At 48.3% G+C, this 15,144-nt stretch overlaps 1 protein-coding gene across 1 annotated transcript in view; it reads left to right on the forward strand.

The window, feature by feature from the left end:
- Nucleotides 1–613: 613 nt before the first annotated feature.
- The window catches only part of LOC136573598 (vomeronasal type-2 receptor 26-like), a 115,274-nt gene continuing 100,743 nt past the window's right edge, over nt 614–15,144 (forward strand). Inside the window, exon 1 of the mRNA XM_066574869.1 lies at nt 614–817. Within this exon, the coding sequence (XP_066430966.1) occupies nt 614–817 (204 nt within the window). The remainder of the gene's footprint in view (nt 818–15,144) is intronic.

Genomic DNA, 15,144 nt, shown 5'->3' on the forward strand with positions numbered 1-15,144 from the left:
GCTGAAGGCTGCGCAGGAAAACTTTTGTGTGCGCTGTGGACGCTGGGTCATGCAGGGGGTTGGGCAGAATGTAACCCAGGAGAATAGGTAGCAGAGTCACCCGCAGGCAATGATTGTCCTTGGTTGCAGGTAGTGTGGTGCTTAGCTAAGGTGTGCCTTGCTAATGAGGGTTTGACCGAAGTAAAAATTGTTAGTGGGGTGATGCCAGATTCTTGCCCCCATTGTGGCTTAATAGTGGGACCTGGAAGCCTCAGATGCAGCCATGCCTGCTGCCCCTGCCATTCCCTATCCGTTTCTGTGGTGTTTCCCTGACTTTCGGATGTTTTCCAGAGTTTCACAAGTCATCAGCTATGCTGAGCATCGGTCCCATACAAAAATGCTCGAGTCGCCTATTGACTTCAATGGCGTTCGTTACTCAAAACGAGCTCTCGAGCATCGCGGAAAGTTCAACTCGAGCAACGAGCATTTTGGTGCTCGCTCATCTATAGTTCTAACCGATGACAACATTGTACTAAGAGAAAAAATAGAATTGTTGCAAAGTGAGAAGAAGATGATAATTATAAGCCTGAATGATATGAAAAATTAATTGGAGACTGTAATCTATAGCAAGGCAATGCTGGAGCATGAGCTACAAGAGGAACTGGAAGAATACAGAGACAAGGTTCTTGAGCTAGAAGAGACCTTCAAAATGGAGGCTCAGTTTGAAAGTCTTAACAAGCCGTTCTGCACTGAAATGGAGGACTTAGTTAGCTCCAAGGATGATGGTGAAAAGACTGTCCATGAACTAGAAAAGTCTACTAAAGCCTTGGAACAGCAAGTAGAAGAAATTAAAGGGGTTGTCCCGCGCCGAAACGGGTTTTTTTTTTTTTCAACAGCCCCCCCGTTCGGCGCGAGACAACCCCGATGCAGGGGTTAAACAAGAACACCGGACAGCGCTTACCTGAATCCCCGCGCTCCGGTGACTTCTTACTTACCTGCTGAAGATGGCCGCCGGGATCTTCTCCCTCGGTGGACCGCAGGGCTTCTGTGCGGTCCATTGCCGATTCCAGCCTCCTGATTGGCTGGAATCGGCACGTGACGGGGCGGAGCTACACGGAGCTACACGGAGCCCCATTGAGAAAAGAAGAAGACCCAGACTGCGCAAGCGCGTCTAATTTGGCGATTAGACGCTGAAAATTAGACGGCTCCATGGAAACGAGGACGCTAGCAACGGAACAGGTAAGTGAAAAATTTCTGATAACTTCTGTATGGCTCATAATTAATGCACAATGTACATTACAAAGTGCATTAATATGGCCATACAGAAGTGTATAGACCCACTTTGTTTCGCGGGACAACCCCTTTAAGGTTCAGGTACAGAAAGCTGACTATAAGTTACAAGCCACAGAGGATACAAAGTTGCACTTGGAAGTCAACTTGCAAGCTGTGAGAGCACAGTCTGACAGAGATCTGCAAGGATGTGATGAGCAGAGTGAAGACAAAAAGAAAGAACTTGTCAGACAAGTAAAAATAGAAAGAGACCCCCTAGGCTGGAGTTTTGACCCTGGAGGGCCAAAAGAAGGAAAGTGTGATGCGGCCTACGGCCTTCATCAAGGGGGAAGGATATGTAGAGGTGCACTACAGAGAATGGCCTGTAGGGGGCAACAGACAGTCAGTCTGGTGCCTGAGACAAGAGGAAAAACACCCACAGGTATGGTATGGAATGGAAGATGTATGTCACAGAGGTTGTTAGCTTCTGTGATGTAGATCGGTCCAATAATACTCCAGGGCAGATCTTCCACCTGAACCAGCAAGCTATGTAAAGGGACAGGTGGAAGTAAGGAGGAGGTGTGTGTGTCTGGGAGAACCAGACTTGTGTTGTGACCAGACTTCTGGTCAACCTGACTACTGTTGCAAGCAGAGAGAGACTCTGTGACTAGGCAGAGAGACGTTGTCCTGGCGGGACGCTTGGGGAGCTCTGGCCCTGGGAGCAAGAGGTCTGGAGAGAGACCTGGATGCTGGAGAGACTGTTCGTGTGCCTCAGGAAGGTTGGAGTGAAACCGTCCTGAGGGAAAGCAGAGTGAGTCCTGACGACAACTGTATGAAGCTGCCCTGGAGAGTGGGTGAGAACCACAGTTGGACTGTTTATCAAAACCTTGAAGTAAAAGGACATTTAAGTTTACGTGCATAAAGTGCTGTGCTGAAGCAAGCTGCTATTGCTGTGAAGTTGAAAGTTTAACCCATTGGTGTCTACCTGTGATGTGAGCGAATGATTCCCGGGTTGCTACAACTGATAGTGGTGTACAGAGATTAGATAGGAAGTAACAAAACTCCTATCATTTTTTTATTTTCTTGGGCACTTAAAGCGTACGCTATATACCCCTGTGTGCGTCCTGTCAGTCAAAACTATCTAACAAGACTATATGCAGTTTACAGGCTTTTGGGGGGGGGGGGGGGGGTGGCTTAAAGCATATGCTATTTACCCCTGTTTGCGCCGTGTCGATGCATACTATGTAACTTGACTGTACGTAGTTTACAGTTTTTGGGGGGGCTTAAAATGTACGCAGTATACCCCTGGGGGCATCCTGTCAATGCACACTATCAAACAAGACTGAACGCAGTTTACAGGTATTTTGGGGGGGGGGGGGGGGGGGGTTAAAGCATACGCTATATACCCTTGTGTGCGTCCTGTTAATCCACACTATCTAACAAGACTATACAGAGTTTCCTTTTGGGGGGGGGGGGCTCAAAGCGTGCGCTATATACCCCTGTGTGCATCCTGCCAATCCACACAATCTAACAAGTCTATACCTTGTCTACATTTTGGGGGTGAGGGGGCATAAAGCGTACGCTATATACCCCTGTCTGCGTCCTGTCAATCCAAACTATCTAACTATATGCAGTTTACAGGGGGGGTTGAAGTGTACGCTATGTACCCTTGTGTGCGCCGTGTTGATGTATACTATCTAATTTGACTGTACGCAAATTAGTTTTTTTGGGGGGCTTAAAACGTACACGATATACCCCTGTCTGCATCCTGTTGATGCACACAATCTAACAAGACAGAACGCAGTTTACGGTTTTTTTTGGGGGGGGGGGGCTTAAAGTGTACGCTATATACCCCTGTGTGCATCCTGCCAATCCCCACTATCTAACAAGACTATACGCTGTTTACATTTTGGTTGTGGGGGGGCATAAAGTTACGCTATATACCCCTGTCTGCGGCCTGTCGATGCATACTATCTAACTTGACTGTACACAATTTACAGGGTTTTTGGGGGCTTAAAAGGTACACTATATTCGCCTGTGTGCGTCCTGTCAATCCACACTATCTAATAAGACTATACACTGTTTACAGTGTGTATTTTGGGCTTAAAGCATACGCCAAATTAACCCCTGGGTGTGTCCTGTTAATCCACACTAACAAGACCATACGCGGTTTACTTTTTTGGGGAGGGGAGGGCTTAAAACGTACACTATATTAGCCTGTGTGCGTCCTGTCAATCCACACTATCTAACAAGACGCAGTTTACAGTGTATATTTTGGGCTTAAAGCGTACGCAAAATGCCTTGCAGTTTGCGGAGCATTTTGACCAAGTGCATTATACAACATGATGAAGACTAGGGGTAAGGATCAAGGATGTGGACGTGGGCGTCCGAATGAGGGTGTGGGCACAGGCCAAGGTCCTGGGCAGGGTGAAACAGTGCCTGCTGCTGAGGGACAAGAAGAGCGCCGTGTATCTATGCTCCCTAGCTTCATCTCACATTTTGCAGGTTCGCGTGGTAGACTATTATTAAAAGCATAACAGTGCGATCAGCTAATGACATAGATGGTGGATAATGCGTACAGTAATTTATCCACCAACCAGTCTTCCACGCAGTTCACTCACGCTAGCCAAAGGACTGGACCTCTGAATCCTCACATTGATCCTCCTTCCTCCCAGCCTGGTCATTCCAGGAAAAGGAGAGATTCAGAACAGGCATACTCACAGGAACTGTTCTCGGGTCCCTTTCCTGAGCCAGAAAAAAACTGTTTATGAGCCACCTGAGGAGTCTGTCGTGACCGATGCCCAAAATTTGGACCTTTCAGTCTTAGATTGATGAGGGTGGGGACTTCCAAGTAGTGTTTCAAGAGGTATTTGTGTATGATGATGATGATGAGACACAGTTGTCTGTCAGTGAGGTTGTTGTTAGGGCAGTAAATCTGAGGGAGGAGCAGACTCAGGATTCATAGGAAGAACTGGTGGATGATGAGGCGACTGACCCGACCTGGGCTTCAGAGGGGGAGGCAAGTACAGCACCAGAACAGGTTGGAAGAGGCAGTGGAGTGGCAAGAGGGAGAAGCAGGACCAGAGCAAATAATCCCCAAACTGTTCCTCACAGCAAGCTCCCGTGCAGAGGGCTAGGAGTTCAAAGGTCTGGAGGTTTTTTACTGAGAGCGGGGATGACTTGACGAACAGTGGTGTGCAACCTGTGCCACACCAAGATCAGCAGGGGAGCCACCACTACCAGCCTGACCACCACCAGCATGCAAAGGCATATGATAGGCAAGCACCAGACGAGGTGGAATGAAGGCCATTCACAGCCTGCAGGTCACACCACTGCCTCTTACCCTGTGTCACATGCTGGCACGGAGATGCAATCCCCTCCCAGGATGCAGGAATGAGTGTCTCCTGGCCTGCACCCATCCCTTCACCTCCACGGTCCTCCACTGCCTCGACCAATGTGTCCCAGCGCAGAGTTCAGCTGGCGATAACCCAAGCATTAGAGCGCAAGCGGAAATATGCAGCCACCCACCCGTATGCACAATCGTTGAACGCGCATATATCGAAACTGCTGAGCCTGGAGATACTGCCATATAGGCTGGTAGAAACTAAGGCTTTCTCCAACCTCAATACGGCAGCCGTCTCTCGCTAATAGGTCCCCAGTCGCCATCCCTGCTCTACACCAGCACGTGTCACGGAATATCAACTGTGCCCTTACCCATGCAGTTACTGGGAAGGTCCACTTAACCACCGACACATTGACAAGTGCTGGCGGGCAGGGACACTACATCTCCTTGATGGCACATTGGGTTAACCTGGTGGAGGCTGGGACAGAGTCTGACCGTGGGTCCGCTCACATGCTACCCACACCGAGGATTGTGGGTCCTACCTTGGTCATGGTTTCTCCTGCTTATTATGTGTTAGGAAACTTTGAGGAGTGAACACAAATGGTGAGCGGCTATGCTGCCATTATCAGCGTAACCATCCCACTGCTTTACCTGCAAAGAAGGTCACTGCTAAGCAATAAACCTGACGCTTTGCAGATAGAACAGGAGATGGGGGATGACAATACGACGCTTGATAGCCAAACCACCCTCACAACTGTTTCTCAGCGCGTATTGGATGGAGGAAGAGGTAGAGGAGGAGGGGTAGAGGTAGGAGACTGCTGCCCACACAGCAGAGGGTACCCATGATACTTCCTTCACATCTGTTCAGCATGTATGAGAGTCATCCTCCTAGTGAGGACAGCGATGTGTTGCGCACTGGGACCCTAGCACACATGGCTGACTTTGTGTTAAGTTGCCTTTCTCATGACCCTCGCATTCTGGCCAGCACGGATTACTGGGTGTTCACCGTTCTTGACTCACGGTATAAGGAGAACCTTTCCACTAATTACCAAAGAGGAAAGGAGTAAGAGAGTGATGCAATACCACAAGGCCCTGGTGGAAAAGCTGATACTTAAGTTCCATCTGACAACGCTAGCAGTAGAGGATGCAGTTCAGTGGGCCAACTAGCAGGGAAGACTAGGGAAATAGGCAGCATGTCCAACACAGGCAGGTGAACATTCTCCAAGGCCTTTGCCAGTTTTAGGGCACCCCAGCCAGTCGGTGTCACCACTCCCCAGTCTAGGCTAAATAGGAGGGAGCACTGTAAAAAGATGGTGAGGGAGTATATAGCCGATTGTACCACCATCCTCCATGATGCCTCTGCTCCATACAAGTATTGGGTGTCAAAGCTGGACACGTGGCACAAACTTGCGCTGTACTACTTGGTGGGGCTGGCCTGCCCTGCTGCTAGCGTGCTATCAGAGGGGGTGTTTAGTGCTGCTGGGGGGATTATCATGAATAAGCGTACTCGCCTGTCAAGTAACAGCGCTGACAGGCTTACACTTATTAAGCTGAACAAAGCCTGGATTTCCCCAGACTTCTCTTCTCCACCGGTGGAAAGCAGCTTAACATAAAGTAACTTAAAGCCGGAACCCTTGCACCCTCTATCACCCCAAAAAAGGGTAGAAGTAGCTTGGTCTACCCTTCTCTGATCTTCTTTCTCCCCCTCCTAAACCAGCATGTCAGCATGCTGAACAGCTAATTCTTCAGAGGGCAAAATGACTCTGTAAAAGCTTTTTCTTCGAGGGCTGCCTCTAGGCTCTGTCAAAACATTTTTTTTTGAGGCCCACCTCCATGCTTTCGCCCCCAATTTTGAAGAGGTTCACCCCTAGAGTTCAGCAAACGTGCTAGTTCCAGCTTCATACACCCACAGAGTTCACAAATGTATCGCAGCGCAGTGTCCAGTTATCTGACACCAAGACAGAATGAATTGTCCTGGCTTGGACATTCTAATTTCTTCATAGTACATGTTGTCTTTCCCTGGGGCACTGGTTAACAAGCCCCTCGGGGAGAGGCAGGGTCTGGGACAGGCGGTAGCTTGCATGTAGGTAGACCGCCACCTAGATCCCACTAAGCAAGTATAAGCTGTATGTTAAAAACATATTTCAGGGGTTTACCTGCACTCTGGGTAAAAAACTCTTTCATGGGTACACCTACACTCTTGGTACACAAATTTTTCAGGGGTTCGCCTATACTCTTGGTCAACAAATGTCTCAGGGGCTCGCCTATACTTCTGTTAGACAAATACCCTTCAGTCTCGCTCAAAAAATCTTTCAGGTTCTAACCTGCAATGTTGGTAAAAAAAATTCTTCTTTTTAAAATGGGTTGTTTTCTTTATAAACAATGTAGAAGTATTGGTCTCTGAGTCCCCCTATGCTGGCGTTTGTGGTTAATGAAATGCTGTGACGGAGGTGGCATAGGATGGCACTTACTTTGTCTGTGATTTTTCAGCTATGAAGCAAATTTTTAAAAGGGTCACACGGCGAATGGAAAGGTATCCCAGTGTGGTGTCCATCTCTGGCCACTAATTTCTTTACAGTTCATGCTGTCTTTCCCTGGGCACTGGTTAACAAGTTCATTGGGGAGATATATAGATATATTTTTTTCTCTCTGCACGCTTCCTCAACTGGCAGAGGTGTCGTGTGCCCGGCCGATTGGAGGGGGTACCTGGGTCGGAAGGCCACCTGCCAGCTACCGCGGCCGGACAGGCAGAGTGGGGACTTGGGGACTCCATGGCTCTGTCCAAAAAGGAAGCGGCAGAGGGACAGCTGTGGTGCGTTGCTTCCAGTGTGCGTGTCCCCACTCTTTTTCAGCGCTTTGAGAAATAGGTCAAAGACCTCCAGCTCTCCTCCAGTACTCATGGACAAAGGTGGATTGACCCTAAACCCTGGGACGAGAGGAGAGGGCCGCTCCTCTTTCACATGCAATTCCGCGTGTGGACGGCATCAGTCCATCGGATGTCAGGAGCTGGAAGCACCGGCCTATGGTGTCACGGAGCTCCCGTTAGCGAGATAGGCGAAGGGGTGCGCCTTAGCCCGTCTGGGATGGGGAGAGCTGGACGCTGGGCTGGGAAAAATTTCAGTACGCTGTGTATGCAGACTCGTGCCTGCGTCCTGGGGGAGATTGGACAGCAACGCCAGCATGTAACACAGGAGAAGAGGCAGTGGTGTCACCCACAGGCAGTGATTGGCCTTCCTTGCACCTAGCTAAAATGTGGCAGCATGTGTGCCTTGCTGATTATGGTCTGGCCCAAGTGAATTGTTAGGGGGGTGACCACCAGGCTCTTGCCCACAATTTGGCTTAAAAGTGGGACCTGGGAACCTCAGATGCATCCATGCATGCTGCCCCTGCTGTTCGCTATCCATTTCTGTGGGGTTTCCATCACTTTCTGATGTTTTCAGGTGAATCACACACCCTCTCCTATGCAGAGCATGGGTCACCTTGAAAAATGCTCGAGTCTCCCACGAGCTCTCGACCATTACGAAATGTTCCACTTGAGTAACAAGCACCCGAGCAATTTGGTGCTTGCTCATCTCTAATGATACAAAAAAAACTTTTTTTGAAGAATACTTTTAGGCTTAATGGTCATGGGCACACATGGATTCTGTGTGGTAAAACCCATACGGAATCCTCCCATGCCTGCTGCTGGCAAAGATATTACAGGATATAGACATTAGGTGACCAGCAGGTTTGTAGTTTTGGGTCTTACAGTCAGGAAGAAACTATCAAAGGTTGATCCAGGGATTATGCTGACTGCCATTATGGAGTCAAGAAGGAATTTGTCCCCCGAATGGGTTAATTGGCTTTGGCCTCTTGGGGTTTTTTGTCTTCCTCTTGATCAACAAGGAGGTTCAAACAGGCTGAACTAGATGGACATTGTCTTTATTCAGCCTAACATACTATGTTGCTATGACCCTGCGTACCTATCAGATTTCTTCTTCTGAACTGCGGGTGTGCTGCGGGAGGAATGGCTTCCATTGACTTCAATAGAAGCCTTCCCTGTGTATCCGCTCTAAAAATAGAGCATGCTGTGATTTTATTTTTGGCACATAGCGCTGCTTAGCAGCATTAACCCTTTCCAATCCACTGTCTGACGTCTTAAGATATTCTGATTAAAAGGCTGTACAGCTCCGATGTTGAAAGACATCCGACAGGGTATTCTTGCTGTATATTACTGGCCACTCTGTTGTCGGGGGGCCTCTCCAACATGTCACATACCACAGTACTGACTCTAGCCAGCAGATGAAGCAATTGTATAATGGCAGAAAATGAAAACCCACTAGGAAACTCTGAATCCAAAATTGGATTGCAAAGGGTTAAAAACACAGGTTCCTATAGAAGTGTTGACATTGACGCTTGTTAGACGTGCTAAATTAGTGTATCTAACAAAGATAGGAGATGTGGGGCTCCAATGTCCGCATTGCAGGTCCGTGCTGCACAATGTGCAGGCGTTTCCATTGACTCCTATAGGAGCAGGAGTTTATGGAAACTCCTGCGTAGGGAATAGATTCCCCTCTGCTTGCAGCAGGACATCAGTAGGGATCACCCTCCATCTCTCTCCCCAAGGGATTTCTCTATAGCAGGTAGAGAGGGCAGCAGGGGTAACAGGGCTTCCTCTGAAGGTTTTTCCCGAGAGCGTGGGATGAGGGGAAAGGTTATACGGCCCACCCCTCTATCTTTGAAATGGTGATCTCTGGATAAGCTCTCTAGCTCCGCCCCCTCTCACTGTGCTATGAGGATATCCCTCAGGGATCTCCAGAGTGGGGAGAGAGGGAGTGGGGCTATAGGTTAATCCCCTGTAGCAGAGTGTGTGGAGCTATAGGGGATTTAACCCATAGCACGGAGAGACAGAGCAGGGCTTTGGGTTAATCCCCTGTAGCCCCGCTCTTTCTCTCCTTGCTATGGGGAAGTCCTGGAGCCCTACGGGGCTTCTTCTCTCTCTCCTCCTGGACCAGCTATGCTTTTTCAAGCGCAGTTGCTCCAGTGAGCAGCTGCCCGTTCACGCGATCTTTTACCGCTCATAGCAGTGAGATTTTCTTGCTGCTATCAGTGCTAAATAAGCACTTGTCTGAATGAGGCCTAAGGGCTCTTTCACAATACTGAATGCGCTTTTACATGCACGCGTACACGCCGTAAAATGGCATGAATGAAGAATAGCTGTGATCAAGTTCCAATCTTAATTAGTGTATTCTCGGCCATTTACATGAGTGGCAGCTACATAAAGGAAAAAAATACATCGCTGGACAGAGCCTCGGAATAACTACCAATGTTTAACTAGAGCAAGCTGTCTTCTTCTCCCAGTGTTGGACGCAGATAAACTCCCTCCCCTCCCTTTTTTTCTCCGCTTACATAAGTTTATAGGAGCTTCCAGGGTATCTCAGCAGAAAATAGGGCAATCTGCTATTTTTCCTGATGCAATTTTTTATAGGAGCCTTAAAATCATTCATCTGAATGAATAAGGCCTCCCTCACACAGGGCGTTTGCAGAAACGCAGCGTTTTGCAACGCTGCGTTTGCTGCAGATTCTGCCCCGTTTCAGCAGCACTGGCATACTTTATGCCAGCGTTTTCAGCTCGGCTGAAAACGCAGTCAAGAATGCTGAAAGGAAAAAAAAAAAGCAATACTCACCTAGCCGCTGCAGTCCGGGTCGCGGCCGCTGGTCTCTGCCACTGATCCGGGCTTCCTCGGCACTCCCAAGTCTATTGCCGGAGGCCAGGTTTGAGAGCTTGCTGGCGCTGATTGGCTGAGACAGTCAATGAAGGGCTGTGATTGGGCATCGAGCAAGCGCCGACAACCAATCACAGCACTCTATTGCCGGAGCCGGGGTTCTCAAACCTGGCCTCCGGCGATAGACTTGGGAGTGCCGAGGAAGCCCAGATCAGCAGCAGAGAGCAGCGGCCGCGACCCGGACTGCAGCGGCTAGGGGAGTATTACTTTCTTTTTTTCTACCTAGCCTAGCTGGGACTGATTTTCAGGGTGAGGGCTTCTATTGCAAGCCCTCACCCCGAAAATCGGCGAGCGGTTAACGCTGCCAAAAACGCAGCACCAAGTGTTGCCGCGTTTTCAGCAGTGCTAAAACCGCTGCCCATTCATTTCAATGGGCGACGCAGGGCTGAAAACGGCCCAAAATAGAACATGCATCGCTGTCAAAGAGCAGCGTTGGGAGGCGCTGCGTTTTCAGCCCTGTGTGAGCAGCCCCATTGAAATGAATGGGAGTGTTGTACAGCGTTTAGCACTGGGCTGAAAAGGTGGCGCTAAACGCTGTATAAAACGCCCTGTGTGAGGGAGGCCTAAATCAGAATCCAATGCTTCAGATGGTCGTGATTTTTGCCCGAATTTTCTCTGCAGCTACATAGCAGCGTATATACGGTCTTGTGAGTAAGACCTTACACTGTACTGAAAGAATGCTGTTAGAACATAGCCCAAAAACCGAACCCTCCAAATTGTGACATTGCTGTTTTTTTTTTAATTGTCTCCAGAAAACATTTTCTAAAGTTTATCAACGCATTATTTGTACCCCAAAATAGTCCAATCATAAAGAACAGCTTATCCCAGAAAATAGTAAGCCTTCATACAACTAAGGCTACTTCCACACGGCGATTGCTATTTTGCGGTGAGAAAATCGCAGCAAAAATCACATCTTTATTCAGTATGAGTTGTGAAAGATGGAGCAAGACATGATTTTTTTAAATCTCTCAACATCATCTGAGTGAAAACATCGCAGATGGGAAGGAAACTATTGTAAATCATTGGTTTTAGATTCTGCTTTTTTCACTGACTATCGCAGCAGGAGAAATTGTACAATGTCCTTGCCCGTGTGAAACCACGCTTAGTTGATGTACATGTATAGTGCTGTTGGAAAGCAGTTCCTGAAACCAACTAGAAGTACAGAAGTAGCAAATATTAACCTGACATTTAACGACTCGTGGTAACTTAAAGGGGTTGTCCCGCGCCGAAACGGGGTTTTTTTTTTTCAAACCCCCCCCCCCCCCCCCCCCGTTCGGCGCGAGACAACCCCGATGCAGGGACTGAAAAAAAGAACAGCACAGCGCTTACCTGAATCCCGGTGCTCCGGTGACTTCTATACTTACCGGTGAAGATGGCCGCCGGGATCCTCTACCTCCGTGGACCGCAGCTCTTCTGTGCGGTCCATTGCCGATTCCAGCCTCCTGATTGGCTGGAATCGGCACGTGACGGGGCGGAGCTACACGGAGCTACACGGAGCCCCATAGAGAACAGGAGAAGACCTGGACTGCGCAAGCGCGTCTAATTTGGCCATTAGGCCATTTTAGACTGCGAAAATTAGACGGCAACCATGGAGACGAGGACGCCAGCAGCGGAGCAGGTAAGTGAAAAACTTTTTATAACTTCTGTATGGCTCATAATTAATGCACAATTTACATTACAAAGTGCATTAATATGGCCATACAGAAGTGTATAGACCCACTTGCTGCCGCGGGACAACCCCTTTAATGGAACTTTCTGAGAACCCCCAAGGCATTGGCTGCAGTGGGGGAACAGAGTACCTAATAAAATAAGAAACTTACATAGCACCCGCTGCTCGCTGCTCCCCTGCCGCTCTGGTCTCTGGTCACATCAGAGGCAGCCGTCACATAGTAATTTACTGCAGCCAATGGGAGGCTGGTAGGGACATCATCAGGGACGTCTCATAAACCTGAGTTGGGGTTTCTACCTTAGAAGCTTACATTACAGGTTTAAATGGACATCATCAGGCCGGGTGACGTCATCTGTCAGATGTCAAGCTGGCAGATCGCTGCCATGATGAATATATTACTTTCATGTAGTCTTGGATATACGGACCAAACACTATATAAAACTAATAACTTGGAAGATCCCTTTAACTATAATGTACTACAATGCTGTAAATCAAGTTTTTAATTTGTCATTAAAGCAGTTTTGAATGCTTTGAGGAATGACATTTTTATAATAAGGTGATTTAAAGGGTTTCTGATAAATAGGCCCCTCAAAGCCACTGCAGAATGAAATTGGTGCCTAAAAGATGTTTTGGAAATTTTCTTGAAATTTTTCGGCTAAACTTCTGAACCCTTCAATGTCCTAAAAAAGGTAAAATAAAATAATTATTAAAAATGATCCACAAATAAAGCAGACATATAGTAATGTTAGTCATTAGCAAACTTATTTACTATGACCGTTGTTGACAAAATTAAATTTACATTTTGAAAACTGTTAATATTTTAAAAAATTAGGTTTAGATTTTTTCTATATAAACCAAAGATGTTTTGACTAAAGATGAGTGAGAACCAAAATGCTCGGGTGCTCGTTACTCGAGTTGAACTTTTCGTAATGCTTGAGAGCTCGTTTTGAGTAACAAACCCCATTGAAGGCAATGGGAGACTCAAGCATTTTTCAAGCTGCCCGATGTTCCGCATGGGGGAGGTTGTGTGAAACACCTGAAAACATGAGAAAGTCATGGAAACACCACAGAAACGGATAGGGAACGGCAGATGCAGCATGCATGGGTGCATCTGAGGCTCCCAGGTCCCACGATTAAAGGGGTTGTCCCGCGGCAGCAAGTGGGTCTATACACTTCTGTATGGCCATATTAATGCACTTTGTAATGTACATTGTGCATTAATTATGAGCCATACAGAAGTTATAAAAAGTTTTTCACTTACCTGCTCCGTTGCTAGCGTCCTCGTCTCCATGGTTGCCGTCTAATTTTCGCCGTCTAATGGCCAAATTAGACGCGCTTGCGCAGTCCGGGTCTTCTGCTCTTCTCAATGGGGCTCCGTGTAGCTCCGTGTAGCTCCGCCCCGTCACGTGCCGATTCCAGCCAATCAGGAGGCTGGAATCGGCAATGGACCGCACAGAAGCCCTGCGGTCCACGGAGGGAGAAGATGCCGGTGGCCATCTTCACCGGGTAAGTAAGAAGTCACCGGAGCGCGGGGATTCAGGTAAGCGCTGTCCGGTGATCTTTTTTAACCCCTGCATCGGGGTTGTCTCGCGCCGAACGGGGGGGGGGGGGGGGGGGTGTGGTTGAAAAAAAAAAAAAAAACCCGTTTCGGCGCGGGACAACCCCTTTAAGTCAAATTGGGGTCAAGAGTCTGGCGGTCACCCCTCTAACAATTTACTTGGGATAGACCATAGGCAGCAAGGCACACATGCTGGCACATCTTAGCTAAGCACCACACTAGCTGCAACCAAGGACAATCATCGCCTGCGGGTGACACCACTGCCTCTTCTCCTGAGTTACATGCTGGCATTGCTGTCCAAACCCCTGCACGACCCTGTGCCCACAGCGCACACAAAATTTTCCCTGCACAGCGTTCAGCTGCCCTCATGCCACACACTCGCTTGATAGCCACACCACCCTCATGTCTATTTATAAGTGCGTCTGCGATGAGGAAGAACTGGAGACACACACAGCAGAGGGTTGGCAGGGCCAGGCAGTGACCTTCATTTAAAATTTGTGCGATAGCCCACAATGTTGATGAGAATTGATGATAAATTGACGTACGATCATAATTCCAATCCCGTGCGACCTCCGTCACAAAATTGTCAGCAAAGGTGGGCATAAAGGGGACTCAGGTGCCAGTAGTTCTACACATCTCCACAATGCAGCAGCATATACTAACATCAAAGATTGGTTTGAAGCAGGAGGTATCGCAAAAGTAGCCACCACAGTTATACAGTGACCATGGGAAAGTCTCATTAAATCACTAACGCTTCCTGCGAATGCTCCAATCCAGTATCTCAGATAACTGTGATAATTTGTAGCACGAGAGATAATACATGTCGCCCAGCGCTGATCCCCAGACCACAAGCAGGAGGAGGAGGTGGCATAATAAGCCCCAGAAACTATGACTGTAGAAGTAGAATCCGCAATCCTTTGTGTGGGAAGCACGTGAGCGGGCCCAGGGTCAGGCTCGGTCTCAGCCTCCACCTTGTGTGACACAAGGTGCCGCAAGTTACATAGCTATGGGAAATCCATGAGTCCCCACACATTCATTCTGTGTATGTGTCAGATAGCTGAACAATGCAATGGGAAAGCCATCTGCACTCTGCACCCTACCTGAGTCATTCACTGTATTTGTGCCAGATAGCTAAAACAACAAAATGGGAAATCTTTGTGCACCCACAGCTTAGGCGAGCCCTTGCAACCCAGAGATAGTATTAAATATGAAGAAATCAGAGTGCCCAAACATGGCAGAGTTTCACCCCCTAATGACCTCGGCCTCTGCCCACACCCTTAGCAATCATGGGCCTAAAGCGGAATCGGACTAGTACTGCTGTGAATGTCTCATTAGTTCACTTATGCTTCTTTCAAATGGTCCAAACCAGTGTCCCAGATAACTGTGGTAGCATAAAAGCAAATACATGTCGACCAGCGCTGATCCCCAGACCCCAAGCAGAAGGAGGAGGTGGCATAATAAGCCTGAGAAACAATGACCAAGGTAGGACCCTCAATACTCTGTGTGGGAAGCACGTGAGCGGGCCTGGGGTCAGGCTTGTTCGCAGCCTCCACCTTGTGTG

Source organism: Eleutherodactylus coqui, chromosome 7 (genome assembly GCF_035609145.1).
Source record: "Eleutherodactylus coqui strain aEleCoq1 chromosome 7, aEleCoq1.hap1, whole genome shotgun sequence".
Classification (NCBI taxonomy): Eukaryota; Metazoa; Chordata; class Amphibia; order Anura; family Eleutherodactylidae; genus Eleutherodactylus; species Eleutherodactylus coqui.